At 38.0% G+C, this 13,609-nt stretch overlaps 1 protein-coding gene across 1 annotated transcript in view; it reads left to right on the forward strand.

Annotated features, from left to right (window-relative positions):
- TARBP1 (TAR (HIV-1) RNA binding protein 1) overlaps nt 1-13,609 on the forward strand; it is a 32,625-nt gene that overhangs the window by 576 nt on the left and 18,440 nt on the right. The window contains exons 2-13 of the mRNA XM_010706998.2: nt 4-129; nt 1,145-1,242; nt 2,089-2,158; nt 2,957-3,105; nt 3,635-3,687; nt 5,115-5,212; nt 5,833-5,968; nt 6,810-6,906; nt 8,004-8,093; nt 9,810-9,948; nt 11,478-11,574; nt 11,869-12,044. Coding sequence (XP_010705300.2) covers nt 4-129; nt 1,145-1,242; nt 2,089-2,158; nt 2,957-3,105; nt 3,635-3,687; nt 5,115-5,212; nt 5,833-5,968; nt 6,810-6,906; nt 8,004-8,093; nt 9,810-9,948; nt 11,478-11,574; nt 11,869-12,044 — 1,329 coding nt within the window. The remainder of the gene's footprint in view (nt 1-3; nt 130-1,144; nt 1,243-2,088; nt 2,159-2,956; nt 3,106-3,634; nt 3,688-5,114; nt 5,213-5,832; nt 5,969-6,809; nt 6,907-8,003; nt 8,094-9,809; nt 9,949-11,477; nt 11,575-11,868; nt 12,045-13,609) is intronic.

Genomic DNA, 13,609 nt, shown 5'->3' on the forward strand with positions numbered 1-13,609 from the left:
TGGTGCAGGAGGGGCTGACCGAGCGGGACGGGCTGTGTCGGAAGAGGGCCCGCTACCTGCTGAAGCGCGCCGTAGACCTCAGCGGCGGTCAGGCTGCCTGTCTGCGCTGCCCTCCGGACGGCCCGGACGGTACGGCCCCGTGTCGCGTTCAGCGTCTGTGCGAGCCGGCAGTATAGGGCTTTCGTCCCCCTCCTTCGGCCCTGCCTGACTGAGGTGGTGGGGGGCGGCTGGGCAGGGCCGGGCCCTAAGGTTGTGTCTGTGTGGAAAGCAGTACGTCCTCCCGAGCCCCTGTTGCAGAACTAGCACAACTTCAGAAGAGTCAGGATGCTTAATGGGATGCTTAAGAATTGCACTGACTTTACTCGTTGTCATAGAGTGGTTGAGCTGGATTGGGTGAGTCCCAGATCCTGGTTTGTGTTGGACTGATGGGATTGTGGACTCGTAAAGTCGTTTGAGTTGGAAAGGACCTTCTAAGACCACCTCGTCCAACTGCCCTGCAGTGAACAAGGGCCCCTACAGCTAGGTCAGGGCTCGGAGCCCCCTCTAGCCTGACCTTGGATGTATGCAGGGCTGGGACATCCACCACCTCTCTGAACAACCTGTGCCAGTGCCTCACCACTCTCACTGTAAAAAGCTCTGTATCCAACCCAGATCTCCACTCTTAGTTTGAAACTATTTCCCCTTGTTCTGTCAGAACAGACCTTGCTAAAGAGTCTGTCCCCTTCTTACAGCCCTCATTTAGATGCTGAAGGACTGCTATCAGTCCTCCTTGGAGCCTTCTCTTCTCCAGGCTGAACAGCCCCAGCTCTCTCATCCCCTCCTTGCAGAAAAGATGTTCCATCCCTTGGATCATTTTTTTTTTAACCCTGCTCTAATACACTTCAGAGTGTTGAGGCATGCTGTGTCCTGCTTGTTCTCAGCCTGCAAGACCACTTGGATATGTTCTACCAGTCACATGGGAATTATCACTAAAGGCTTGTGGGCTTGTAGAGTTTGTTGTGGTGGCCTCAATCATTTAAAACTGAATTCTGTAGAAGCTGGGGTGAAGAAAGGCTATCTTTCCATCTTAGGCTGTTGAATTTAATCTTTTGCGGAATGGATTCCAAAGGAACTGTGCCTGAATAAATGTTTTTGTTGCTTTTAGAATCAAGTCTGTTTTGGTGGTCTGCTGAGGAGAATGAGAAACTCCTGCAGTTCTGGGAAACTTACATTTTGATCATGGAAACTTTAGAAGGAAACCAGGTGAGGATGCCTCAGAACCTGTGCTTATCCATAGTTTGTATGTGATATGTTTCTTTTGGCACATATATTATAGGTTTTCTTTGCTTCTGTTGTTGATTTTTTTTTTTTTAATATTTGTTGGAAGGTATCTAAACATTAACGGGCCTCTTTTTATTTTGAGTATCTGAAATACAGCAAGTGTGATTTATTTAGAGGAAAATTCTGAATTTATTCCATCTGTGGAAGAATTCTGATTAAAGCTCTGGGCTGAACTAAGAAAGGGAAACCTGGGCTGTAAGTTTCAGGACCATGGCTAACCTGTTCCATCGTGCAAATCAGGCTGCTGCAGTTGATAACTTCTTTTCAGTAGAGGGCACTACATCTCTATAGTAAAGTACTTTGTGAACTTGGACAGAAGTAATTCTGCTCTTGATTCAGAGTCTAGTGTACTGGATAGAAAGAGGCTGCTGCACTTGTGTGATATGGCAATAGTCAGTTGTGACCATGTCTTACTTATTTTACACTATTTATTATTTTCCTGTAGCTGAGCGAAATAGTATTTATCAAAATGTTTGAGTTTTGTGCTCTTATTTGAAACTTTCCCATTATAATTTGATGAATGGGATAGTTGTTTATTGGGAAGTCTTGTTTTGATGATATAGTAGTGGGGATGTATCAGTTCATCTTAAGTGGCAGACTGTAATTCAGTGCTATGTACCAGCCCTGGGATCAGTTGCACAGGCATTGTTTATATCGTCAATTGTTGTGTGAGTGTATTGATAGTAAATTCCATCCCATGACTAAGTGCTGATTCTTAGGTTTGAGTAATAAACAGACTACTTAAGTTGCATCTGATTTACATTTCAGATCCATGTCATAAAGCCAGTATTACCTAAACTAAACAGTTTATATGAGCTTGCTATATCAGGAGAAGAAGGTAAGACATCATTTTCTGAAACATCTCATAAACGTTAGGCAATTAAGTCTCATTTTTTTTCTCTTTGATGTTGTTATAACAGCTCTTTGCTAAGTTTTACAGGCAGTGCTTTTCTGCTCTGTTGCGCAACAACAAGAAATCCTACCATATGACAAAATTGCATGCTAACTCCTCATGCCACTAAACCTAATTAAAAGGTCTTTTCCTGCTGTATTTTGTTTTACTTGAGGTAGTGTGTAAACAAAACAAAGTCAGGAGTTCTTAAGGTAGATCTTACAAGTCACTTGTACAACTCTGTAGAGAGAGGAGGGGGTAAAGAAAGCCTCAGAGGAAAGAGAATGAATAAAAGGAGCCAGTGATGCAACAGGACTTGCTACAGAACAAAATGGGGCTAGTCTAACTAGTGCAAGGTGGTGGAAGTTAAAGTTCCCAGATTTCTAAAGTAGAACAGTGGCAAATAAGAAAATGTTGCAGGCAAGTACAATATTTGAACAAGAAGACTTGCAATAAAAAGGACATAGTTTCTTCTGTTTTGTAGTCATTTTCATTTGTGACTGATGAAGCTTGGAATAAATTTTGGGAATCATGCTAATATATTTTTTGCCTAGAAGGTTTAGTAAGGCATTTTTATAAATCTAATAGCTGTAATAGTCTTTTTGAAATCCACTGTGCGTTATCCAGAATGTCAATATGTTGTATATTTAATACACTTCCTTAAAACATGGAGTTGGTTAAGGAGTATGTTGGTGTGTCACTGTCATTTCTATGTTAATTTAGAAGAATTTGCTATTGTAACAGGTTGTTGGTTGTTTCACCCATCGTGGCACATGTGCATCTATAAAAGAATGTTTGAGAGTGAGAATAAATCACTGACAAAGGAAGGAGTTCTTCATTTTTTGGAGCTTTATGAAACCAAGCATCTTCCAAATTCGCTTGGTTTTTCAGAGGTAAGAGGCTTGGTATTACTTGCCAGATTAAGCAGATGTTCTAACCTGTCATGTTTTGTAATACCAGTTGCCTCAGTAGCTTTACAATTAAATACATTCTGTATAAATACCCTCTTACGTAGCCGTGTGAATGACAGCAATATTTTTAATTGGTGTCAAATATAATATCACTTGTTAAATGGCTTGGCTAGAGAGGAGTGCATTTTTATGTGCAGCCATTCATTCACATTTCAGACTAATGTTCTCTAAAGTTACCATGGTATTGAAACTTCTATCAGAAGTTAAATTAGCAGGAGAAGGGTTGATGCTTCTGATTTCCACTGGCCCTGGCCCTCCCCAAAATTATTAATCATTATTAATTGGCTGAACAGAATAAAACGTTAACTTAGTCAAGTCTGTGTGCAGTATTTCCTATTTAAGGATTCTGGCTTTCTGTCTCTACTTTTAAAATGAAATAAAGTAATCCTAGTTTGTCTCTACTGGTGCTTTGCAAGTATACATTTAGCCACTGTTGTTCTTCTTTTATCAGTTTGTTATTGGACCATTAATGGATGCCCTCTCAGAAAGTTCCCTTTATAGTAGGTAAGCCACTGATTATTAAATGCAGTGTTTATTGGAATTGTCCTAATAATACTCATTTCAGTGTGTTAGCAAAATTTTGGGTAAAGAAAAACACATTAATAAATAAATGGTGTTTACTAAACTCATGGGAAGAATTTCTCAGGAAAGATGGGTGGCTGTAAGATGAAGCAGGTTCAATTTCAGCAACATAGGGTTGCCATAAGGTCCCAATTAACACCTGGGAACCAAGTGAGACATGGTAAATGACTGGAATGGCTATCTCTTATTTTTCTTAAATCATGTTCAGAAGGTGTTGCAAATTCATAACTGATAGAATTTTTTTTCCAAAGTACAGCAGGTTATTTGAGGTCGGGAGATGACAGTGACCTCCTTTGGTATAAATATGTTTTAAAAAAAAAACAAAAAACTAAAACAGATGAGAGTTGGAGGGGTTCTGAATTGCAGTACATTCAATCTACTGATGGCCTTAAATTCTTTGTCTTAGTTACAGTGGGAGTGCTGAGAATGGGAAATAACGTGCTGAAAGCACTTTTTGCCAGTTGAAATAACTTGAGTGAAGAACAGTCAGCTGTTGATATAAAATGGTGCTAGGTTAATACATGAGTCTTCTGTCTTAGCTTCTGCAGTTCTGGTGAAACATATGTTGGGATATTTCTGAAAATAGAGTGGAAGTATGTGTTTGATTTTACCAGAAATATACAAAGCTGTTTGGGTTAATGCCAAGCTGTATGAGAGAAAACTGTAGAATTTTGTGATTGCCTTGTGCTAATCCTTGGTCGGCAGGTTTCTGAGGCTTTATATATGTGCTTTATCTCTGTTTCTCTCATGGAAAACTTCTTGCATCTTTTCTCAAACCTTTTTGTGCTGGTCAGTAGTTTTGTTTATGCTCTTTTCAGGAGGGAAATCCCTTCTGTCTTGTGCTGCTGTGGAGATAATTTGTCTTCGATGTTCTCCAGATCAGACCATTCTCCTCCTCGCTGCAAGTTGTTCAGAGAATTTTCTGAGTTTTGTTCCACGGGCCTTGTTAACCTGCTTACCCAAAGACCTGTAGCATATCATGTGTACAGACACAGTGTTAAATCCACGCTGCCGTTTCTTAATGTGGGCTTAACACAGGATGATCCCAGCCTTGAGTAACTAGAGGCTGTGCTTGAATGCTTGAATGTGCTGATACATACTGTGTGCTTGGAGGTGGCCAGGGAGATTGGCGTTTTGGTAACTTTCTTCATCCTCTCTGTATTTGCCAGATGCTGTTGAAACACTGGGCAAAGTGGAGGGAGCAGGATGATGCACTCCACCACAGTGCCCTGTTGGAACAGTCTCTGCAGTGAATTTACTTCTGAGCTGCATTTTATTTTTGTTTAGGGTCAGTCCTACTTGTAGCTGCTAACATGACAGTTGTGTATTTCCTATTTAAAACCCAACAGGACACCAAGTCAGCTAATAGGAGCCTGTCCTCCTTTGGGAATGAGGCTGCGGAAATTTTTGGCTACTTATCTGATGCTTCTTCCAGAAGAAGAAAAAGGTATGTTTCATTTTCACTTCCTATCTTTTTTTTCTTTTTAAGTAAAGAAGTCAAAGCTACAGACCCATTTTCCATATCCCATGTGTGCATTTGCCACAGTTTTTCCACATTACTTGAGGGGAAAGAAGTAGTAGTTCTCATTTTGACAGTGGAGTTTCCACTTTGAAGAAGGAATTCTTCAAAGATTTTGAGGGACTGCTGTAACAAGCTACAAAATTGTTTTAAGGAAAACTGAAGTATGCTTACATTATTTTATGAGAAGAAAAAAAGATAAACCTGAGTTCGGGAGGTTAATAGCTTTGTGCAGTTTGAATAATGCAGCACTATTCAAAGAAATCTGTAAAACTGTGACATTCTGTGGTGTGGGTTTTTTGGCTTGTTAGGTTGAGTTACCAAAACAAACAATCTGCCAGACCTTTCTGGTCACAATCTGCGTAGTGAGGTGTTCAAAAGAACCAGTCATAGTGCTAAAGAAGAAGTTGAATAAGGGTTCTTTCATTATGAAGTTGATGCAGAAAGATTTCTGGGACACTAATGCTTTTCCTCAGAGTCCTTCTCATTTAAATGCATTTGAGAGCAGGAAATCACACTTGATTTATTTTGTTTACTTTTATTTTAAGGCGGTTTCCTGTTAAAGTTTATTCAGAAGATGACAAATCGGCATTGGTGTGCTGTTCCCATTTTGTTTCTTTCTATGGCTCTAGCATACATCCCTGCATGTAAAGTACTGGGCACTGATGGACTTCATGCTTTAAGGTAAAATATGAACCACGCTTTGTTCTTACAGACTTCTTGTAAGGATATGTACTGAACACCTAGAACCAGAATTTAATTCATCTCTTACTTCTGGGATGATCTGGTTGTCCATGATAATGGAAAATTCCATTTCCTTTATGACTAATTCACAGAATGTAATTGATGAACTAAGTATTCATACCACAGGGTGACTTAAAGAAAATCAAAAGCAAAAGCAAAAATCAGTGTTTTCAGACAATTGCCATCACTTCTTTTTTGGCATTGTTTATCCTGAGTCTTCTATACTTTCTAACTGATCTTCTAATTACATTAAAACCTTGTGTCATGGTAGGTGAGGCTAGAAAGGCAGCCCACAAGATTGAAGTCTGAAAGACCTGTAAATAAACGGCTAGCTTAAGTTCTTAGCACACACCTTGTTCTTATATCTACTGATATTTAGTAAGTGCTTTTGTTCATTTTCAAGACATGTTAAAAGTCAGTGATTACTCCAGTCTAAGTGAATTTAAACTTTGAAATAAAACTTTATTTGTAACCTAAGGAATATTGATTAAAAGTAATTTACAAAGAACGAAGTCAAGACCTATCTGCTGAGAGCAGTGGATTTCTTTCTGTTTCTTTAACTGCTAGTTTAGGAATTTGATGGCATATTTACTTTCTCCGACAGATAAATAAATGCAAACAATTATCAGTTTGAACTGATATGACCATAGAGATTCTTTGTTTCAGGTTGCCTGAATCAGACAGCATACCATGATTGTGTTATATCAGTAGAATGTGTTGCTAAATACAATCTAATATATATTTTGTTCTACATAGTTTTACATATTTTTCCTATTTGCAGAGATGTCCTCCAGTGTACCATGATTACACATCAGATTTTGTTGCGTGGAGCTGCTCAGTGCTATCTTCTTCAAGCAGCCATGCATTTGACAGATGTGGTGAGGTTTTGTTTTTGTTCTGTTTTTTTCTTCCTGTTGTAGTAGAAATGCACTAATGCTTTTCTTGGTTAAACAGTATAACAAAATTCCTAGACAGAGCACAGAACAATTGATTTTGCTGGATTTGCAATTTTTTTTTAGGAACTACTTAACTCAAAATCATTTGAGTTGGATGAGACTTCTTTTAAAAGTCATCTAGTCCAACTCTCCTGCAGTGAACAGGGATACCTGCAGCTGGATCAGGTTGCTCAGAGTCCTGTCCGGCCTGACCTTGAATGTCTCCTGGGACATCCACCTCCTCTCTGGGCAGCCTGTGCCAGTGCTTCACTACCCTTAGCATTAAAAAAAAAAAGTACTTAAATATGGCTAAGCTTCTGTTAACTTTAATTTTCATAAGGTGAAGGGTTTCTTTATTACGTTTTATTAGTTGGTATTTGCTCGTAGTATTTTCATGCACTGTTTATAAAACAGTACCCTATTATAACATACACTGTATAAACTATGATTTTAACAGTTATGAATGTTCATTTAGTTCCTAAATACCTAAAGAATAAAAGTATTAATATCAGAATGATAAAGCTGTTGTAAATGTTGAACTAGCAAGAACTTTATTTAGTAGACAGATGATTCATGTTGTTATAACATGCTTGCTTAGATGAATGAACTCTATGCACTAGCCTTCAGTTAGGAGCTTCCATGTTGAACAGAATTGTGTTTTCAGAAGTACAGAAATAGTGCTTAACAGTGACTGATGTCATTGATTTAAAAGGTATTAATAATGGATAGCAAGTTCCTTTAGCCATTTGTTAATTTTCAGGTAGATTTCAGGAAGAGAGGTGTTGAGACTATTTAAGTTGTATGGTTCCTCCCATCTCAAACATTGTATAATTTTAATGCTTGGAGGAACTCAATTATATTCCTTAATAAGGGTAAGGTTGGCCCCTAAGAGCCAGAAATGAGTCTGTTCAGTGGAAAGGAAAGATCACATCCTTCTCTTGCAACATTTGTCAAATGAGAGCAACTTCCTGAATCATCAAGTAGGTGTTACACATTGAATAGCTGTCAACATAATGTACAGTTTTCATTCATTGTTTCAGGAGAAAGTGTCTCTCCCAGAGGTTGCCAGCTTTCTTCTGTCCCTTAGACCAGAGGAGTCCCTAAGGAGAGATACCACGTTATGGATGGAGGTGAGAACCAAAGCTACTTTTATGTTCACCGAACACTTTTTAATAGCTATAGAAATGCATGATTAATTACTGCTTATGTAATATTTAACTATTATTTATGTAATATTTAATATTTAGTTAGCAACGTTTGCATTGGCATATTCTGAGCTTTCTGGATGCGGAGTCCTAAGGGTTTTGCTTGAAAGCTGATTTTCCTTTATTGCCATGGAAGGGTTAATGTTAACCATACAAAAAAAAAATTCAGCAGATTCAAAACTAAAGAATTCTAAGCTGTATCATCACAGCTGTTGAAGGTAATAAGAGGGGAGAAGATGACCTTCTGCAGAATTGAGAACTTCTGTGGGAAGAAAAAGGTCTGTCTTGAGGCAAAGTGTTTTTTTTTTTTATTTCTTCAGAGCTTCTATGTACCAACTGGTCTTGTTCTTAATCTCTAGAATATCTAGTATTGCAGTTTTTGCGTGTAAACATACCGAAATGCATATCAGAATCAGTTCTTACTCAACTTTTTGGTCCCCAAATACTGTCCTTTGAGAGACTTCTGTGTCACTGTAGCCCCAGTCTTCTGCTTTGTTTGCCATTACAGTAGCAAATAAAATCACAGTTGGTAAGCCTGTACCAGTATCTGTAATCTCTCCCATCAGGGATCCATGCTCTCTCTTTTAAATCATTGGTATCATAAAGTAGAATATGCAAAGCAGGGCATCCATGGAATCCACAGAGCCACGACTTGGGCTTTTCTCTCTGCTTTTATTAAGGATACCACATGGGTGTAACATCCACAGCTGAAGCTGTTCTTGGTTATCAGACTCTCCAGGCAGTTATTTCTATATAGTATTTCTATATAAGTTATCAACTTTGTGACTACTTTTTTTTTCCTTCTCCTTAACTTTGTTTTTGTAAAATTTCATCTAATAGAACAAATTAAAGAGTGATAGTTTTCTAGTATGGTGCACATTTACCCTTTCCCTTAGTTCTGAGAGTACTATTGGAGATAATGTGAGTCTCTGTATGGGCAAGTATGTGGGCCAAAAAATGTATGAGCTGCCTCTGATTTGCACTTTGTATGCAAACACAGCTGAGGCAGGAATAATAGGGTGAGCTCAGAAGGAAGAATACGCCTAGCATGTAGAGAGGAATTGTGAATTTTGAATTTCTAGGTGTATGTCTATAAGATAAGTATGTACATAAGATGCAAATTTCTATGAAAAATTCCTCCAAGAAGAAATGATTTTTGTATGTAGAATATACCAGAAGCAACTGAGCAAGTAGCCATAGCTTTGGCTGGTTTTGCAGCAGTAGAGGGCTTTTGCAGCATTGTTTTGTTATGTGTGCTGTACAATTCATCCTATCCCATTGATTTTTTTTTTATATATAAAACAACAATGCGATTTTCATTAGATAACATTTGATGATCAGAAGCCTCTTCTGGAACAAGGGGATTTTACCAGCATTACATAAATTTCAGAGTTGTTTTTTTCCCTTACGTTGATACCAATAATCTTCTCTTTTTAGATGCTCTGAATGACTCTATTTCTGTGTGTGGATTGTAGCATGCTAAGCCTCTTGGTAGCTCCAGTGTAGACCTGTTGTAGTGTGGATTTGCTGATGTAACAGTTTATATTTCTGTGCTTTAACATACTGCGTCATCTTGGTGATGTCAGCACAGCACAGAGTCAGCAGATAGAGTTAAATAGCAACATACTGGTTTTAATTTAGCTTTGCTGTTGGCTGCAAGTGAATGACAGATGCTTTGGGAAGTCTGTGTGCTCTGATTTTGAGCATCAGGAGATCTCATCACTGTGTCTGTATGTGAGCAGTCTTGTGAGAGGGTACCTTAAGACACCTGCATCTGAAGGTAAGTTAAATATTTGTTAATATAAAATGGTTTTGATCATAATTTGAAAAAAACATTTTAAAAAGACATTGCTTTTTAGAAGAGTTATTAGCTTGTTTATATTGTACCTATCCAAATTCTACTCAAGTTGTGACATTTATCATTCTTAAATACAAACTTCATTTTTTTCATCATAAAAAATAGTCCCACGGTATTAATTGAAAACTAAGCCTTAATACTCAGTTTTACTGCTGTGTTGATGCTTGTCCATTAGATTTCTTTTATTACTTTTCTGGGGATGCATGAAAATGCTGCAGTATGGTGACAGAGGAACATACAAACAAATGTGGATAGATGCCAGTCTGGTAATCTTGAAAGAAAATCTATGGCACTTGTCAGCAAAATGTAAAGTGACCTAATATATTTATGGAGAGAGAATTTGGAATCATGGTTACGCAGTTCACTGCACACCTTCCAGAAGCAGATGAGCTGTGATTTTTACCGGGGAATGTTCTTTGTACTCTGTATAGATACGCAGGTGAATTTTGAAGAGACTTCTTTCCTCACTACCACAGTTTGATTTATTATAACTTCTCTTCCATAGTTTTCTTTCAGGTACATTGAAATGAGTGTCAAATTGATTGGTTTGAATGCTGTCTAACTTTGTGTGACACTCATTTTGATACTGGCCTACAGAAGACACAAAAGCTAGGTCAGAATTTGCTTGTGATAAACAGCTTCAGAAGCTTTACACAGCCTAGAAACTTAGTGTCTAATCATAATACAGTGAAGTTGCAAAGAAATTTTATTGATTAGTTTTCCAGGGTAAACCCTTTACTAAAAGATTTTAGCAGATCTTCTCTGCTGACTGAAACGTTTTAGGACTTTATCTGTAATTCCGTGGTGTACATCTGCTTCACTTTTTTAAGAGGGGTGTTTGTTTTATTTTGATTTGATATGAATTTCAGTTTATAAGCAGCTGTATGAAGGGGAGGGCTATGAGGGGGGGGAAGGGCCATATCCAGCTGCTTGAACTGAACCTCCAAAGTTTGTTTTGTGTTCTGAACTTCTGAAGCCAAAAACCCTGAAGCTACCCTAAGAACTATGTAAGAAGTTATTTGTAAGTACAATTACGTGTTCAATAAGGAAAGTTCAGTTCAGCTTTTTAAAATTTCCTTCTGATATGATAGCTTTAGTTCTTGATATAACTTCTAGCTGGCTAAAATAACAACTGATGTTTCTGAGGAAGCATTATGAGATTACATTCTTGTTTAACTTCATTGAGTATGCAGTGTTCTTTTAAAAGCAATAGATAAGTGTGTTGTGAGTCTGTTACTACATGTTTTCTAAATTGATTTTGGCATACAGGCTAACAGGATCAACTTCTGTGAGGTGTAGAAAAGAAAACACTTGTGCTTGAGTTTGTATATAGAAGAAAGAATGCAGAAAATAATCTTGTTAACACTAGTTGCTGTTCTTTTGATAGTTTGTTAAATTAATATGATGCTATTTTCTAAATGCTGTGGAAACCTTAAAATATCTTTGATCAGGAGAACATTGCTCTATGCCTGACTGGTTTGAAGCTAAGCTTGTTGCAACAATGATTCTGTTGGCTGCTGACGTGGAACGGATGAGGAATAAATCCAGGTAAGTATGAACTACCTTGTCTTACATTTCTCTCTCCTTTTTTTGTTATCCCCTGACATTCAAAGGGTCTGATAGAAGTCTGATCAAATCAGGAAGTTGTCCTTTTTTCCCTTTTCCCTGTGGACTTTGGGTCAGCTTGACAGTTTGTAGACAACTGCAAACATACTGGGTAATGTTTCCCTAGATTCTTAAGTGATATGGAAACCTATGGGCTATTTATTTCCATAAGTGACTTCAGCACTTAAGGCAGATACTCAGAAGAAGACTTTCTTTTTAATTTTTGTTTTTGTGTAGTGGAAAAAGCAACATAAAATGGATTGAACTAGAGGCTTTCTTGAACCCTCTTCTGGATGTCTTGATGAAACTTGGCAGTAATGCTTACATACCAACACTGAAAACAGATAAAAGCCTACAGCTTCTCTTGAAGTTATTGCAGACCCGTTCGTTAAAATGTTCCAATACACAAGATGGTTAGTGATATCTTCAGTATACTGTGTCTTATATTAATTACAGTCTAACTAAAACTAAGATACTTCCATGTTTTAAGACTATTGTCAACTTAATACAAGCCTAGAAGTGATAAAAGTGAAAATTTGACATATCCTGTATGAAATTAGGTTCAGTCCTAGAGGTTCTTCTGAAGGTGCCCCAGGGACTGGGAATTGAGAATGTGGAACCTTTCTCAAAAAGCACTTGTTATCCGTTAAATTAGATTTGCTGATATCTAAAAAGCGGAGAATGAGCCCATGTTGCAAGTACCTGTAGGCCTGTTCTTTGCCAGTCTGTGGATTTCACAAATTGTTTAGACAGTTCAAAAAATAAATAAGTTTAGAAACCCAGCCTAGCCTGTTTAGTTACCCCACGTTCAGCTGAAGCCTTCCCTGAGCACATCAAGTGATCCTGGTAGACACTATTTCCATGGTTGACTGGTAGATACTTTTCCTTCGATTAACGCTATTCAGTCTGCAAAAGTTAAGATGTCACCGATTATTTCACAGTATTTGGTATCATTTCACTTGGCATGCTCAGCTGACTTGATTTAGCTTGGTCTTGGTTAAAAGCAGGAAGATGAAGCGGTGCTCACTAAGCACAAGTGTGCTCATCTGACTGTCCGGGAGGTTTGACCTGTGCCACTGGCTGGGCATCTTACCTTGTAGCCGTGGAGTCCTTACAGCTCCTTCTGATAAAGCTTTGTCAGTTTGTAACCAGAGTATATCTTCCTGAGAGTGAGGAATTGCAATATAATTTTCATGGTTAGGATGCTGAACTTGAACAGGATGAATCTTGGTGGTTTTTTTCTTCCTCTCCAGATTATTCTTCAGTGTGTTATTTATAAAATGCAATAGGAGAATATCTTTGGAGCAGTGCCCGAATATCTACACTCTAATATGGGGAGAAAAATGATTTGGTATTCTGCATCCAAGTTTTGTAAAGATGTTTTAATGCAGACCTGAAGTAAATGCAAAACCTTATTTTAAGTGCTTTATACAGTTACTTCCCTTCCCCCTCTCCTCCAAAAAAATTACAGCTATTTGGAATGTAGAGTGCCAATTATGTGAGTTTTTACAGTTCATGTTTTTTAGTATTTTGTTCTGTAAATCATTTCTTTATCTGCCTCTGTGTTTTCTAAGGTAGGTGCAATCAGTCGCTTCTTCAGAAATTTAGATGCCCAGCTTAGTATTTCATGTTCTGCTGCCAGAGTTCTTAAGCCATTGCAAGGCTGAGCATCATGGTGTTTGCCTCCTTTTGAATGCCCTGATAGATCAGGAGCCTTTCAAGTTGGACTTGTAATTTTGTGTTAAGATAAGCAAAGATTGCTTTTCTTACATCATTTTCTATAATTTTAATGTTTTTCCATCTTGCACAGGAGAGACAAGTATTAAATCTTGTTTCTTGAGTTGTGAACTGGCTGTGTTGGGGGGTGGGATATAATGCTGCAGAATAAAGAACTTTTGCTGCTATGTTGATTAAAAACGAGGTGAGCAGTGATGGGAACAAGAGAAAATGGGAGGGAAGAAAAAAGGGATTTTATAAA

This window comes from Meleagris gallopavo, chromosome 2, assembly GCF_000146605.3.
Source record: "Meleagris gallopavo isolate NT-WF06-2002-E0010 breed Aviagen turkey brand Nicholas breeding stock chromosome 2, Turkey_5.1, whole genome shotgun sequence".
Classification (NCBI taxonomy): Eukaryota; Metazoa; Chordata; class Aves; order Galliformes; family Phasianidae; genus Meleagris; species Meleagris gallopavo.